The sequence below is a fragment of the Atractosteus spatula genome, chromosome 11, assembly GCF_055471065.1.
Source record: "Atractosteus spatula isolate fAtrSpa1 chromosome 11, fAtrSpa1.hap1, whole genome shotgun sequence".
Classification (NCBI taxonomy): Eukaryota; Metazoa; Chordata; class Actinopteri; order Semionotiformes; family Lepisosteidae; genus Atractosteus; species Atractosteus spatula.
Genome location: NC_142716.1, coordinates 22,412,412 through 22,428,718, shown reverse-complemented (window position 1 = coordinate 22,428,718; position 16,307 = coordinate 22,412,412). Strand labels below are relative to the sequence as shown.

The following is a 16,307-nucleotide window of genomic DNA, read 5'->3' as shown; positions in this document are numbered from 1 at the left end:
AGAATTTTATTATATAGAAATGACATGTTGAAATGTTTCTGACTTTTTGTCTCTTTTACCAGGTATGTATTTACTGGTATATATTTAAGCAAAGTTATATGTACCAAATTTGTTTCTTTGAAAGGAATTGAATTTGTACTTTTTTTTACTCTGTACAGGATTTCCCCACAGGAAGAAGCTTAGTTGAGGTGGTAACCTCTTCCAAATGACAATGTACCCCCCCCTCCAACAGCTAGATTATTGCACTAGCTTGTGAATAAACTATCCTATGGTATCTAAACAACATTATGCTGAATAAGAAATTGTGGCAAAAAAACAAGTTTGATTACATAGGATTCATCAAAGGTATACACTACCCATGATGCTACTCAAGGAAGAGTTTTGTGTGTTGCTGTTTGCTATTTTCTTTATGGAGCAAGCCATAGATGTGTTTTTTGAGTGTGGTGCTGTTTATTATTTTACGTTCATTGAGGCTCCAAGTCTTTTTTTTCCCACTTAGAAAATTAAGTGGCTTACACTCCCTTTATTTTTCTTTATAAATGTTTCTAATCTACCAGTGACAAATGGATACAGTATTTGTCTGTGACCTGATAATTCAGCTGCAAAGAAACCCTACTTTTTTTTTACATTGATTACTAACATACCCATCGAGGATCCAAAACCCTAATGTGTGACATTTCCCTGTCAAAAATACTACTTGTATTGCTGGTTTCTTTTATTCATGTACAACAAACACATTGGTTAATTAATGGAATCACAAGTCTCCAGCAATTTCAAAATTTTATGTTCATAAATTCTTTTTTTAATGAACATAGACTTGATGCAAATGCATGAGATATGCAGACTAAGGTGTGAGACTTGAGAGCTATGTGATTACGTACCATCATAGCTGCAGGCTGGAAAATGGTCTTGCAGTATACTGTATACTAAGAAATTTAGTAATTCACCATGGATTGTCATGTGCAGTAAGCATTTACAGTATTTGGGCAGGCAGCCCACCTGGCCTGTATATGACTTGGAGAAATCATGCTGTACATAGTAATGTATAGACTGTAAGGAATGTACCCACATGCACAAGCATATCTTAAATAAAATCTTTATTTATATTACAATTATAAAAGTTGTAAATTATTAAGCCATAACTGTCAATCACCTGTTTTCCCAGTTTCTTGAACTTGACAATGTTGAACAGTTAAACCAAGCACACAAGTCCAGAGTATATCGCCTCTGGCTCATTTAGTCTTCGGACCAGTTGTGTTTTGCAAGTCAAATGTTTTCAGAAATGTTTCTGAGTGGCAGAATGAAACACTTCAATTCAGTCTAGACAAACATAAGGCAAAATGCCTAACTTTTCTTTATTGCTGTAAGGTTCTAATGAAATACATTGAGCCCAGTCATACCAGTTACTTTTGCTATCATAACAGCCATTAACCCCTGGCCAGCGCTGACTGTGGATTTGAACCAGGTCTTCAATGGATACCTCTTGGCTGACCCCTGGCAGATGGGATGCAGGCTCTGTTGGCACAATCACACAAGGCTGCCAGGCTTCTAAAGCTATAGAATCCTGTGACAGTAATTCCTGTAGGTGGTCAATATACTCCTTAGGCTCTAGTCCTGAAACAGTAAGCCTTTTGCATTGGCTACTAAAGTACTTCTGAATTATTTTGTTTTTGGCAAACTCTTTCCAATCTGATTTGTCCATGCTATCCCAAATTTGCAGGTTCCTCTCCCTAAGCTCAGAGATGCTTCCTGTGTCCTTTGGCAGAGGAGAATCATGTTCAGCTTTTGAGGGAGCTGATGTCTTTGGCGTCACTACCACGATTTTTCGTCTCAGTGGGTCATATGTTATTCTTCTTTCCTTAATCTTTCCAGGTCCTGGCTCAGGCGGCAGGCCATCAAGGCACACACTTACATCTTTACACCCACCCTTCCTCCTGCCCTTTTTTGATTTTGGTTTGGTCTCGACCCGTTCTTCTACTACAGAGCTAGGAGGAGAAAGAGCTTGTGACTTACCCTCAGCTCCAGGATGGGTTGAAGTGCTAAGAATATCTACTGGTGATGACGATGCTGCCTTGTGGACGATGGCACTGTGCTGCTGTGTGAAGTGTGAGGTCCTTTGTGGGTGCTGAGAAGGCGGTATTGTTAGGAAGGAGCTTGAGTGGGCATACCTGTGCACGAGGGAGTAATCGGAGGTGGCTGTGACTGGACTATGTGGGGGGGTGCTGCAGCTGGCTGGAGAAATAGTCTCCAAGCTCCCTGGTTCCTGAATTACTCGAGCCCAAGATTTAAGTTTCCTTTGCTGAAGACTGGAGTTATCTGAACTTGGGCTTTGGGGCCATTCCAGGGTTCCCTTTTCCAGAAAACCTCCAGTTTCTTGTCTGACAAAATGTCTGTGACCAGACTGCCCCATTGGCTCAGGTGTTGGGCTGGGGATAACTTCGGGGCTGCCCACAGCTGCCTCATCCACCCGCACCCAGGCAGTATGGTGCAGGATGTGCATCTCTGTAAATGAAGGTGGGATGTTGCATTTGTCGGGATCCACAACAGAACTGAATCGGTGCTGTTCAGCAGGAGTTTCTGAGACACCTGGTGTCATCTGCTGCACAGGAGAGTCTTTCCTGTCTGGACGAACGCTGGCAGGGGTAGATTCCTCAATCAGTGCTATCTTCCGCCAGCTCTTCACCAGTTTCTTTGCTCTTTTTGATAGCTCTTTCTTCAGGGTTTTCTTACGCAAGCTGTTGACGTATTTTCCTAAACGAGTTTCCTGTTAAAAAAGTAAAGTTAAACCTTGTGCAGAGGGCATCAGTCATAACTGTCTCCAGCTGGATGACCAGAGCACAGCAAATTAAAACTAAACAGAGTTCAAAGCTGAACATAATTTCTCCCGATAGACTCTGATATGAACTGGAGAATATTCCATAGTCATGGAGCAACAGAACAGAAAGCAGGGTCTCTTAGTGATAATATTGTATTGGGAACTGAAAGAATGTCAGATTCTGAAGAGTGCAGAGGATTGGAAGGAGTTAACAAGTTCACTGATGTAAACAGGATTTTTAACCATTTTGCCCTTAACCGTGAGCAACAGTAATTTGAATATTACTCTTAAAACCCCAGGGAGCAAATAAAAATAATCTAAAATGGGGAAATAAATGCTTGTACATTTCAGATTTAGTTACCATTCAAACAGCTGAGCTGCAGCACATTCAGAATTTAGCATGTTTGGATGCACCAGTATTATTATTATTATTATTATTATTATTATTATTATTATTATTATTATTATAGTCAATAATCATTAACTTTTCTGCATCAGACTGGGAGAAATGTGTTATAAAGACTGGGATAGTCAATGTTATTAAGATGTAAGGCCCATTTATAACACTGCAAACATGAGTGTCAAATATGCCCCCAAGATTCTGGGACCATCTATAGCCTGAATACTGAATACTGAAGACCCAATAATTTAACCAAGAAGAGCCTGCATGGGTGCCCCATGCAAGTAACTTTGTTCAGGAAAAATGAGAACCAATTTGAAAACGTTGCAGCAGTCGCACTCAGTCCTGGTCCTGAGGGTCTATGACGGCTGGCTTTTGGTCCAGCTGAGCTAGCTGCTTGATTGTTTCGGGTTTTTTTCCCCCAAAATACCCCAGTACGTGGTTCTCCAAATGTGGTCCTGGGAAACCTCTGGAACTTCTCAGACTGCATTAAGTTCTTGTACTGAAAGTGTTGGAAACAGAGTATTTCATTTTTTAAACCAATGACTGGGTACAAAAAAAGTCAGATCAGTTCCTGGTGCAAAACAGCAGTGGTGATTAAGGCCCAGATGGACAAACCCAAGCTGACACAGAGATGCTCCAGGACCAGGAGTAAGAAGCACTGGATTGTAGGATCTAACAAATATGTGATGGGTTTCATTCTGCTGATCATTTCAAATAGCGGTTGAAAACAGACAGCATGTACAAGCAATGTAACTACATCTTTACATCACATTTACATCTGTGGCTAAATTTGTTTGCATATGGCCTTACATACCAGGATGAAAGAAGAAAACTTTTATTTAACCAGGTAAGCCAGTTTACAAGAGATTCTCATTTATAATAATTACCTGGAAAGCACCCATTCGTACAGCAGAGTATTAACTGGACTTTTTTGAATGCAGTAACATAGTCATCCAGAGCCCTGTCCGCTCAATACTCTTCTGAGTTTTTCTTTGCGAGCACATTCAGCAAAGACAACTCCACTTTTGCCTGAATTATTAAACATATGAAATGTCTCAATGTCAGTTTAAACAACTGACCAATCACTACTGACACTATTCTGTGGTGTTCTGATCACTTTCATTCCACATACGTATGCTAACGAGGGGAGATCCAGAACCCAGAATTAGGTTCAGGGTTAACAGTAATTTCCCATTCAGCAAAATAGGCTCAGAGTTAAGACGGAATAGACTCAGAAGAGACAGGAGCTGTCAGATAGCATTATAAAATAATAACATTATGAGCTGTCAGGAGTTGTCAGAGCCAATGGCCAAAAGATATGTTCTATGCAAAGAAAGAGAAATCATCTCACACACCTCCAGTGCCTCCCTTGTGATGGGGTAGTTCTCCAGCATTGACAGGACTTCTAACACCTTTTCCATGTTCACCACCTGGAATACAGAAAAACAACCCAGTTATTACAAAAGTACAAGTAGACAGCGAGTCACTACAACATTTCAGAACAAGACTAGAGGACTGCACTACCTAAAGCAGGGATCCCCAGTCCTAGTCCTGGAGGACCAGTGTGTCTGCAGGTTTTCAGTCTAGTTAGATCAGTTCATTACTGGTTTAACTGAACCAGTTTAATACCTTCTCCCCACGCTTCAGGTGCTGGTTATTTGTAGAGACCTAGGAAATGTGAAGACACTCCACTTCTATAGGACCAGGATTGCCCCCCCTAACCAAATACAACTGCTCAAGATCCAAGGACCCTCCCATACAGAAAGTTTACACTTTTCATGTAATTTATTTGATATTTTCCCAAGAGCACTTCTTAAGTATTGTTTTTGTGTGTGTTTTTGGAAAACTCTCCAAAAATGGATGTCTACATACACGTGTTTAAAACATTTTTCCTTAATTTAAACCTTTAATTACTTGAACACAGCTTCACTCCATAAAGATATCTGACTGATTTTCTTAATGGTTCACTAGCCTTCAATGCGAAACAAACATTCAAATGCAAAAATGAAAACATCTGAGCGCACTGAATTTAAAATACACAATTAACTAAAATGATTAAAACATGAAGTTTAAATAGGAAATTATTACATTTAAATATCAGTTGGCTTATGAGAAGGCAAAACTAGGGCTCATCCTTGGGGTCACTACGAGACAGTTAAATGGTTGTGGTAAGATGTAGCCAGTTCAAGGTTAACCTCAATTAGGAAAGATAGAGATGGCAATGATAAAAACTACAGGATCCTGAAGAATACAGCACAGATTCAGAACAAATTAATGTTATAGGCACTGAAGTTAGCATCGCTGGCCCAGCAGCTCAAAGGTCTTGGGTTAATTTCCGGTCGCAGCTGTCTGTGTGCAAGAATACTGGATGGTCTCTGCTCTTCGCATAGGTTTTCACGAAGCCTCGTGCCAAAGACACACAGGTTCGACTGCCCAATAGGCTTTCCTTATTGGTATCCATGAGCAACCCAAACAAAACTTGATATGCCATCTCATGGTCACATATAGCCTTGGTCACTCATAAATATTGTGACAGTGTCTACAGCTAAACAGTACATCTTCCTTTGGTGTCTGAATTCAAATAAGCTCCTGTGAGCACGATGTCTAAAAGACATCAAAAGGTCCCCACACTTTATTTCACCAGGATCCATGTGGTCTCTCAAGAACACAGTGACAGCGCCTGTGTGGCTTTAATGTTAGGGTGTGCGCGAGCAGAAGTTAGTTGCCTATCATTTAATTTTAAAGCAAAGTATTGCCTTGAAGCAGGATGCAATATGATACATTACTTTTTTAATTTTAAAACCACAGCGACCCTTAAGAAAACTATGACAGACAGGCCCTTTCAAGGAAAAGTCTAGCGCATACTGCTTCTTGCACAGAAAGGTGGCAGCAGCAAAGCATTAACTACAATGAATTACGTTACTCCTCTGACACAGGGGCATTTCGTCTTTCCCGAGTAAGGCAGAAGTCATTAATTGAAACAATAAATAATTCAAGTCATTCATAATTAGGCGTAGTTTTACCGAACAATCTGTAAAGTACTACTAAAAAACGTAAATTTGGCTAACTCAGAAATCGAAGAGAAGTATTACCACTTCTTTCCAAATTATGTTTTTTATATTCTTTACAATGGTTATAAAAATGATTTTTTTCTGGGTGCTTTTTTTCCATTAAACATTTAGAATATGTAAGTTTTCTTTTGAAAGTTCCAACACGACAAAACAGCGCTTCCACTCAATACCACATCGCTAGTAGAAAGGTGCGAGTTAGTGTCCGGCTCCACGCACTGGTGTCGCCCCACAAGTATCGTCTGGAGGGACTGCACCCCTCTTCCCTCCGACCTTACGTTCGCGTCTCGATCCATTGATTGAAGTAACAGCTCCTTCATCTGCTGTGGAGAACAGGTGTCTTTTGAAATTAATGCCATGTAGGTGCGACGATACACTACAGCGACAATAAAATAAAACCGAAATGATTTCAAACAAAACACTGTTCCTAGCTTGCCTATTACGGTCTCATAAACAACTTCCTCACCCTTGGCAACCACGCCCATCCCTGTCGTCCGCTGCACCTTTTGGGCGCCATGATAGTGAGGTCAAATCTGCCTCTGGATAGTAGAAACTATTACCAGGACTGCAATGTGCTAGGCGAAGGTGTAGTTGTTCGATAACCTTAAAAAGTTTTTTTTCAAAACTATATTGTATAATTGTACAAGTTAAACCCTGAAATACAGCACGAATTATGTCACGATCTTAACGGGAATGTTCCAATATTACACATAAACAGTAGTAGATTGTTCAAGAGCCGTATATTTCTGTACAACTCGTGAAGATACCCGAGTTTGGCCGCATGGCTCAGTAAGCATTCGCACATGATCCATTGCAAACAAAATTTATTGTCCTGGAGATTTTCTGGCTTTATATTTAGAACAGTTAGACCAATTATCTAATAAATATGATAATAAGATTTCTACAAAATAGTAAATTAAACGGCATCACAAGGTGGCTTTCACCACCCTCAACAACTAAATCAATTACCCAAAACTAAACTTTCACTGCCCAGAACAACTAGCACTGATCCGAGCTTCTTTCCTTCAACCATTCGCACTACTTCACTAAGACCACAGACTGTTCCTAACTACTACATCGCTCACACCTACTATAAATTGCACTCTTATGCACACTCTAATCCCACTAATCAATCTCATGTGAGAATTTCATTATTGAATTACACAATTTTCCATCCATCCATTTCCTGACTGCTTTATCCAATACAAGGTGAACCAGAGCCTATCCTGGCAAGCAACAGGCATACACCCTAGACGAGACCCCATTCCATCGCAGGGCACACAGACACAGGCAACAGGGCACAATTAACCTACCAGCATGTATTTGAACTGTTGGAGGAAACCAGAACACCCCCAGGAAAACCAGGAGAACATACAAATTCCACACAGGTAGCACCCCAGGAATTGAACTCATGGCCCCAGCACAGTGAGGCAGCAAAGCTAAACACTGTGCCACCACGCCACCTTCCTTTACCTTATATTTTTCTTAATGTGTTGAACCACATGGGAAGTGGGAAATGTTTTTGGCTTTTGATTTAGTCACTTATTGTTACAACACGGCTAGATACAACCCCTTGGGTGGTGATTGGTCAGAACCCAAGAGCAAGGATATGAAGAGTGGCGGAAATGCCCAAAGAGGCCCGACGGGTTGGGGCTTGAGTGCTCCGGGATGGAGGGAAAGTGAAGTGAAAGAGGAGTGATAATAGAATAATAGATTAATAGATTCCTGGCCAGCGAGGCAATAGCACAGGCTGGTTAGTAATGAAAAAGAGGAGCAAAGACATGACAGTCTGAAGAGAAACCAGCTGTCTGTATCCCAGAGGGAAAAAGGCTGGCATAGCAAAGTGGTATGCCCTTGTTCAGAGTGCCCAACTCAGCCCCTCGATCATAAATAGGGGGGCCTCAGCTTGGGATGGAACCAACTGCAGAGCTCTCCGACAAAAGGGAACTACATGGGTCTCAGGGGCAGCCAGGGGTGCGGGCCGGCAAGCTAGAAAGCCGACATGCTCACAGAGAAAGAGCCACCAGGGATCACAGCTGCGCTTCTCCCCCAAGGCCCCAAGGCTTCGCTGAGAGGAGGGGTCTCACCGAATACTGGTGAAGCAGGGAACCCCCATTCGGTGATCAAGTTGGAGCGCCGAGGAGCCGGTGATTCAAGGCGCATGCCCTACTGGGAGGGGTCACTTATGTGATTAATGTGTTCTATGCTTCAGATAGAATCTGTTTAAACTTTTTAGCTATTTTCCACTGATTAGTTCTATCTTATCCCATTTTATTTATCTTCAACTGCGTCTTATTCCTTCAAATTCTGCTTTCCAGAAATTGTAAACATTTGGTTTGGACTCAATCTGTATAGTTTCAAAGTATACTGCAAATCACACCATATTATGATCCCAGTTCCCTAATGGTTCTCTCTCTTTATGTCATTGTTAGGTTGGTTTTATGTGGACTCCATCATATTCAGTCACAGATGTGTGGTGAAAATTAAGTGAAAAGTGAAGCTCATATCACTGCCACGCAGTTCTCACTCTGTTACGCCACGCCCCCGGAGGAATCGGCATTCCACCTCACATTCCAGCACAGATCCCAATTAGTCCTTTTCCCCAGCCTATTTAATGCTGCCTCACACTCTTCCCGGTGCTCAGTATTAGGGTTTTCCTGGCTAGAGCTACTCCCAGTTCTACTGTTATTCACTACTTGGTTTTTGGCTTCCTGACCCTGGTTTGTTCTCCGTCTACGTCTCCTGGTTTCGGTTTTGGTACTTTTGCTCTCATTCTGGTTTTGACTCTCGGCTCCCTTACGGATTACGGCTACGCCTCTGTTACAGTATTTGTACTTTACCAATGGCTAGTTTACCTACGGCTTTCTGACCTCGGATTGTTCTTTCGACTACGCCTTTTGGAGTTTGCCCTGGTTTTCTGCATAGGGTCCTCACTACTACTTCCTAACACACTCATGAAGAGGGCTCAAGAAGTGGCCTGAGCCCCCATGGAATTGTCCATCTGAATCAATACATAGGTCTCCTCTAAGATGGGGATAAACTCCTGGAGTACCAGAAAACCCTCCTACAGCTGCAGCGTGTGGACTTGAGCTGATGTCAATGACAAAGACCCAGGCATTCAAGGCATTCCAGACAGCACCCCATCCATTCTAAGAGCTCAATTGTCATGACTTGGATATGAAGGCCATTGTACAGGAAAGCTCCCCTCAAAGAGCTCTCAGGAACAGAAGACTAGACAAGAGTCTGAAGGCAGGAACCAGAGACCATCATGCTTGAGCTACTGTATCTTCCAGTCAGAACTGTTAGTGGGGCCAGCAGGGGGTGCTCACCTATGTGGGTCCTAATGCCCCAGTATAGTGACGAGGACACTGTACTGTAAAAAGGCGTCGTCCTTCGGATGAGACGTAAAACAGAGGTTCTGACTCTCTTGGGTCATTAAAAATCCCGGTGAGCACACTGGCGCACTATGGCTGCCGTCACATCATCTGGGTGGAGCTACACATTGGTGGTGGAGGCCTGTAAAGAGTGTTTAGTGTCCAGAAAAGTGCTATATAAGTGTAAGCATTTATTATTATTAAAAGACATTCAAGTCAAATGCACCAAAAACACAACAACTATACGGATGGAGTCCAGATGTTTCCCACAAGACACAGGGCTGGAGTTTTGATACTGTACCTCTTCTAACCATCTACAAATACAAAAAAGCAGGTGTATATGATATTTGAGTTCCTTTGGAGAGTGACTGCAGAGGAGCTAGTCATCAATGAAGTTGAGGTGCCAAGGGAGGTGGCTTTTGTAAAAGACATCGGTAACAGGAGACAATGAGGCTAGTAAAAGTGGAGAGCCTCAGAAGCCAAATTAATTAAGCAGCTTGTAAGCGAGGAGTGCTTTACAAGACTGCTGCAAACAGTCAGATAATTTACTAATGGGGCCTCCTGAGTGATTCAACCATTAAAGGCACTTGCCCAAACTTAGGTTAAAGGTCATATGGTCATGGGCTCAAACCTGGGTTATATTTCAAGCCAACTGTAATAATTAATTGCTTACACTTACTGTATATAGCGCTTTTCTGGACACTCCACTCAAAGAGCTTTACAGGTAATGGGGACTCCCCTCCACCATCACCAATGTGCAGCATCCACCTGGATGATGCGATGGCAGCCATAGTGCACCAGAGCGCTCATCACATATTAGCTCTTAGTGGGGAGAAGAACAGAGTAATGAATCCAATTCATAAATGTAAACAGTATTTCCCAAGCACGGGCTCACTTTGTCCACACTTCCTCTTTCTCACCTGTGTGCAGGTGCACGGTTTATAGCTGCAAGTCAATATTTGACAAGCACACAATTGGCTATTTGTGGGCAGCATGATGGCACAGTGGTTAGCATTGCTGTCTCACAGGACTGGGGACATTGGCTTCAATCCTGGGGCTCTATCTGCACTGTGTTCTCCCCATCTTTGTCTGCATTTCAGTAGTTTAACTGGCTTCTGAGAAAACTGACCGTGGTGTCAGCAGGTACGTGTTTGTGTCTGTGTGTGCCCTGCGATGTCCCATCCAGGATGAATGCTGCCTTGTGCCAAATGCTTCCCAGGATGGGCTCTGAGGCACTGTAACCCTGAATTGGATAAAAGATTAATTAAAATGATGTAATGATTAATATTATGATAATAATAATTGGCTTTTCTAATTAGGGTGGGTATAATCCAAAACTCAAATTAAAAATATAAATCTGAGTGACACTACTAAGATTTTAGAAGGAGTCTAAAAGGGTTTTGCATCAGAGGGGAAGCCGGACAAGGCATGAAATCCAGTTCGCTTGTAAGGGGCATGGTCTCCTGAACCCAGAGGATCCAAATGAAAATCTAAAATAAAGTTGCAAGCTTAGCCAAGATCAGCAAGCATGTTGGCATGAAAAAACTGAGGGTTAATATTGCAGAGAATGTGCCACAGAACTTTGGTTAAAAGATAATGAAGGGAGGTCCAAAAAGAAATATTGGTGTCCTGTTAAACTGATATGGTTCGCCATTTCAGAAAAAGTCCCTGAACTGAGCCACTACTGATGACTTCATTCCTTCCTTTTAGAAGACCATAAACTTCATAAAAACCTTGATCTTTCCACAGTTTTTAGCGTCATCAGAGAGAGAACATAATTTTCACCGAATTCATGATATCATACAAAAGTATATTTCAACTAGAAACTTACATACCATAGGGGTACTGGTTTCCAGACACAAATATAAACAGTGCATCTGTTAAGCCAAAGATCTGTTAATTTTATGAAGCTACCTGTAATAATGCCAGTAATTTGTATAGCAAATTGCAAAAGTAACTAATACAAAGAAACTTTAATTTTGATATGGAGAACCGTATTAAGAATGACTGATTGAAAAAGGGTCCCCAAAAAAGGGGGCATAGAAAATGAGGGGGGTGACAATCAGTTCTTTCCCAATTTTGGATCCCAAATTGTATTTCGCTTTGCTTGGATGGAAAACCATATGTTTCCTTCTTTCCTGCACTGTTAGAGAAAGACAGAAGTTCTTAGTGGGACCTCAGTTCACCAGAGGAAGACAGCTGAAGAATCTAATGATGATATTTACTATGTTTCCATCTTTATTAATCCAGAATTTCATTTAACATGGAAACAAGATGTAAGTTGTAGAAAGAAAAGACATTCAAATTGATCTCCAGTAAATTGCTAATTGTGCACAATTGATAACAGAATAAGGAATTTACTGGAGATAGATCAATTTGGCGGCCTTTCTCTTATAAGGCTTCTGTGTATTGAGTTTTAATAAAATCATTTACGTTTATCTCCAAGGACTCACCTTATATTGTATGTCAGGGTTTCCATGAAATGAGAGCGATTCAAACGCTGGTCCAGGAGGTCACCGACTGTGGAAACAGCACTGCAGCGTTCTCCAGCCTTTCCACTGTAAGGACTCAGTTCTTCTGTTGCTGCTTTATCAATCAATCAATCAATCAAAGTTTATTTATCAAATGCACAACAACACAGCGTGTAGCAGTAATTGATGGCAATGAAATGTCTTTTCTGTGAGCTCACCAGGGGGAATTAAAAATAAAAATCACAAAATTAAAAGTTACAGAATAAAGGTGCATACTAATAGTGCAATAAAAAACGAATTTAAAAATAATATAAATAGAACTGCTACATATCCAAGGTGTATGCAATATATTATGTCCAAATAGTGCAATATGCAGTGTGCAAAATACAATGGAAACTGTATGTCCATGTAACCTAACCATTTAACAAAGACCATTACGGTGGTTGCTGAAGGTGACTGCAGCTTGGCTGTTTAGCAGTCTTATTGCCTGGAGGTACTGTATAAACTGTTCCGTAATCTGCTGGTCTTTGACTGAATGCTTCTATACCGTTAAAAGGACGGTAGGAGAAAAAACAGTTTATCACTTGAATGACTGGGGTCCTTGACAATTGACGTGGCCTTCTAAAGACATTTACTGTAGCTTAGTAGATATCCTGGATGTTTGGTAGCTCACAGCCGGGAATGAGCTGCGCTGCCTTCACCAACCTTCTGCAGTGCTTTGCTACTGCAGCAACGTTTAACTACTGGAATGTGCTAGAGATACTGACGGAAGAGACAGGAATGATTTACGTGTACTTATCTGTTGGTCTCCGATTCTAAAGGAGTGAGTTTAAAGTAATGGTAATGAAATTTAATAGACAGCCCGTCCTCATAGAGCTTCTGGATACAACGAACGTGTCTCACAGTGCTGCCTCTATCCGAAAAGAAATTTAACAAGAAAAATCTTTGCCAGTCCGATTTAAAAATGGAGGTTGCAATTCAAAAACCTGTCAACCGATACGTTTCGTCTGTTTGTAGTTTAAAATACGACGACTGAAGGGAAAAAAAACTTTGTTTTGACTTCTGGAAAATATTACGATGTTCCAGACGTTCCAGGTTAAGTCAGCGATCGCGTAATCCTTAATCGCGATAATCATTCAGAAGGCACTACAACAAGGTGGAAAATATGAGCCCACTACGTACATAAACTAGAACACTCGGTATTTATTAAGGAAACATTGTATGATATAACGAAACGCAAGACACAAAAAACTACTAACATTAACAGTAACAATAAGATATATGTATCAATTTCTCACATTCAATGGCGAAATACTTGATTACATACAGTAAAGTATTGTATTTAAAAAGAAACTCTGAGCTGTGTACAATTAGACAAACAACACGAATGAGAATGATGCAAGAAGAATTAGACCTACAGCAAATCAAGTGAGTAAAACCAACAGTAAGAAGAAATGACATCTTAATATCTTGACTACAAAGAGCTTCCCTATTCCGTCATCGAAATACTCGCCTTAATTACATTATCATCTGTTTTCCTTCGGGTTGGAGAAAAGACGACAAATCAGAAGCCCACTTTGTAATTTGCGATTACCTGAAATAAAGTGTCTTCAATTTGACTCCCTCTACTCGCGTGAGAATGTTTCTGAAAACACCGGGCTCCTCTACACTTAATGCCGACAGCTTGGGTGTTCAATAAATACCAGAGGAGCGCACGTTCCTCCACGAGCTTTGTGGGACAAAATGATGTTACGGAAAAAAATGCGCTGGTTTCTGCTGCATGTGCTTCTGCTGGGACTGACGGCAGCAGTTCCATTAGTGGATCGCGGGCCGAGAATATCCCATTGGAAAGAAAAGCAGTTGAGTGATGACAGCGATTACAAGGCTGCATTGAAGAGCAACTTGTTTATCAGTGACGCACGGCATGGGGAAAGGATAGACGAGGTAAAAGCTCAGGCCAGTTCAGCTGCATTTCCAGATACTCTACACATCGATGTTCTTCACAAAGCAATGAGTGATGCAACACGGAAAGATAGCCCATCATCTGTGAAAGCGTACCCATATGCCCTAGTAGGTGAACCCTCCTTTCCTGATGAAAGGGATGTTGGTGGCCTGGAAGGGGACGTTGGTGACGTAGAGGGAGACCCCACTGCTGCTGAAGGTGACCTGGAGGGAGACCCCTCTGCCCTGGAAGGGGATGTTGTTGACATGGAGGGAGACCCCACTGCTGCTGAAGGTGACGAAGAGGGAGACCCCACTAGCCTGGAAGGGGATGTTGTTGACATGGAGGGGGACCCCGCTGCTGCTGAAGGTGACCTGGAGGGAGACCCCTCTGCCCAGGAAGGGGACGTTGGTGACGTGGAGGGAGACCCCACTGCTGCTGAAGGTGACGTGGAGGGAGACCCCACTGCTGCTGAAGGTGACCTGGAGGGAGACCCCACGTCCCTGGAAGGGGACGTTGTTGACATGGAGGGGGACCCCGCTGCTGCTGAAGGTGACCTGGAGGGAGACCCCTCTGCCCTGGAAGGGGACGTTGGTGACGTGGAGGGAGACCCCACTGCTGCTGAAGGTGACGTGGAGGGGGACGTTGGTGACGTGGAGGGGGACCCCACTGCCTTGGAAGGGGACGTTGGTGACGTGGAGGGGGACCCCACTGCCTTGGAAGGGGACGTTGGTGACGTGGAAGGAGACCCCACTGCTGCTGAAGGTGACCTGGAGGGAGACCCCACGTCCCTGGAAGGGGATGTTGTTGACATGGAGGGGGACCCCACTGCTGCTGAAGGTGACGTGGAGGGAGACCCCACATCCCTGGAAGGGGACGTTGGTGACATGGAGGGGGACCCCACTGCCTTGGAAGGGGATGTTGGTGACATGGAGGGGGACCCCACTGCCCAGGAAGGGGACGTTGGTGACGTGGAGGGAGACCCCACTGCTGCTGAAGGTGACCTGGAGGGAGACCCCACGTCCCTGGAAGGGGACGTTGGTGACATGGAGGGGGACCCCACTGCTGCTGAAGGTGACGTGGAGGGAGACCCCACGTCCCTGGAAGGGGACGTTGGTGACATGGAGGGGGACCCCACTGCTGCTGAAGGTGACGTGGAGGGAGACCCCACGTCCCTGGAAGGGGACGTTGGTGACATGGAGGGGGACCCCACTGCTGCTGAAGGTGACCTGGAGGGAGACCCCACGTCCCTGGAAGGGGATGTTGTTGACATGGAGGGGGACCCCACTGCTGCTGAAGGTGACGTGGAGGGAGACCCCACTGCTGCTGAAGGTGACCTGGAGGGAGACCCCACGTCCCTGGAAGGGGATGTTGTTGACATGGAGGGGGACCCCACTGCTGCTGAAGGTGACGTGGAGGGAGACCCCACGTCCCTGGAAGGGGACGTTGGTGACATGGAGGGGGACCCCACTGCTGCTGAAGGTGACGTGGAGGGAGACCCCACTGCTGCTGAAGGTGACCTGGAGGGAGACCCCACGTCCCTGGAAGGGGATGTTGGTGACATGGAGGGGGACCCCACTGCTGCTGAAGGTGACGTGGAGGGGGACCCCTCTGCCCTGGAAGGGGACGTTGGTGACATGGAGGGGGACCCCACTGCCCAGGAAGGGGACGTTGGTGACATGGAGGGGGACCCCACTGCCCAGGAAGGGGACGTTGGTGACGTGGAGGGAGACCCCACTGCTGCTGAAGGTGACGTGGAGGGAGACCCCACTGCTGCTGAAGGTGACCTGGAGGGAGACCCCACGTCCCTGGAAGGGGATGTTGGTGACATGGAGGGGGACCCCACTGCTGCTGAAGGTGACGTGGAGGGGGACCCCTCTGCCCTGGAAGGGGACGTTGGTGATATGGAGGGGGACCCCACTGCTGCTGAAGGTGACCTGGAGGGAGACCCCACGTCCCTGGAAGGGGATGTTGGTGACATGGAGGGGGACCCCACTGCTGCTGAAGGTGACGTGGAGGGGGACCCCTCTGCCCTGGAAGGGGACGTTGGTGACGTGGAGGGTGAGGATATTGTGAACTTCTCTACTTTTGTTCCATTTTGTGTGGCACTGTTACTTGTTTTCTCTTGCCATGATCTAACATTCTCTTTCTTGCAGGGTTCTGGTGATCTGTTCCTGCTCTAGTGCTTGGAGTGACTGGAGGACTCTGTGTGAATCCCTGGTCTTGGATTGCTT

The 16,307-nt window shown here is 44.1% G+C and overlaps 2 protein-coding genes across 2 annotated transcripts; one reads left to right on the top strand and one right to left on the bottom strand.

Annotated features, from left to right (window-relative positions):
• Positions 1-1,083: 1,083 nt before the first annotated feature.
• LOC148823712 (mediator of RNA polymerase II transcription subunit 26-like) lies at positions 1,084-6,750 on the bottom strand. The gene is made up of 3 exons (XM_088927381.1): positions 6,565-6,750; positions 4,574-4,648; positions 1,084-2,764 (listed from the first exon to the last, which is right to left on the bottom strand). Exons 1-3 carry the CDS (start codon positions 6,643-6,645, stop codon positions 1,316-1,318), a joined length of 1,605 nt encoding a protein of 534 aa, XP_088783507.1. The 5' UTR covers positions 6,646-6,750; the 3' UTR covers positions 1,084-1,315.
• A 7,124-nt stretch (positions 6,751-13,874) lies between these two features.
• LOC148823711 (uncharacterized) lies at positions 13,875-16,240 on the top strand. Its single transcript, XM_088927259.1, has 5 exons — positions 13,875-14,484; positions 14,518-15,522; positions 15,556-15,789; positions 15,823-16,134; positions 16,230-16,240. The coding sequence occupies exons 1-5, from the start codon at positions 13,875-13,877 to the stop codon at positions 16,238-16,240; spliced, it is 2,172 nt and encodes a 723-aa protein (XP_088783385.1).
• The last annotated feature ends 67 nt before the right edge of the window (positions 16,241-16,307 follow it).

Bases quoted from the DNA above. Each gene is read 5' to 3' on its own strand.
- LOC148823712 (XM_088927381.1), bottom strand. From the start codon at position 6,645: ATGGCATTAATTTCAAAAGACACCTGTTCTCCACAGCAGATGAAGGAG. The intron at 4,649-6,564 runs GTAAGGTCGGAG...TCTGTATTCCAG, and splicing joins CAATGGATCGAGACGCGAAC to GTGGTGAACATGGAAAAGGT. The intron at 2,765-4,573 runs GTGTGTGAGATG...CTTTTTTAACAG, and splicing joins TCACAAGGGAGGCACTGGAG to GAAACTCGTTTAGGAAAATA.
- LOC148823711 (XM_088927259.1), top strand. From the start codon at position 13,875: ATGATGTTACGGAAAAAAATGCGCTGGTTTCTGCTGCATGTGCTTCTG. The intron at 14,485-14,517 runs GTGACGTGGAGG...CTGCTGCTGAAG, and splicing joins TGCCCAGGAAGGGGACGTTG to GTGACGTGGAGGGAGACCCC. The intron at 15,790-15,822 runs GTGACGTGGAGG...CTGCTGCTGAAG, and splicing joins TGCCCAGGAAGGGGACGTTG to GTGACGTGGAGGGAGACCCC.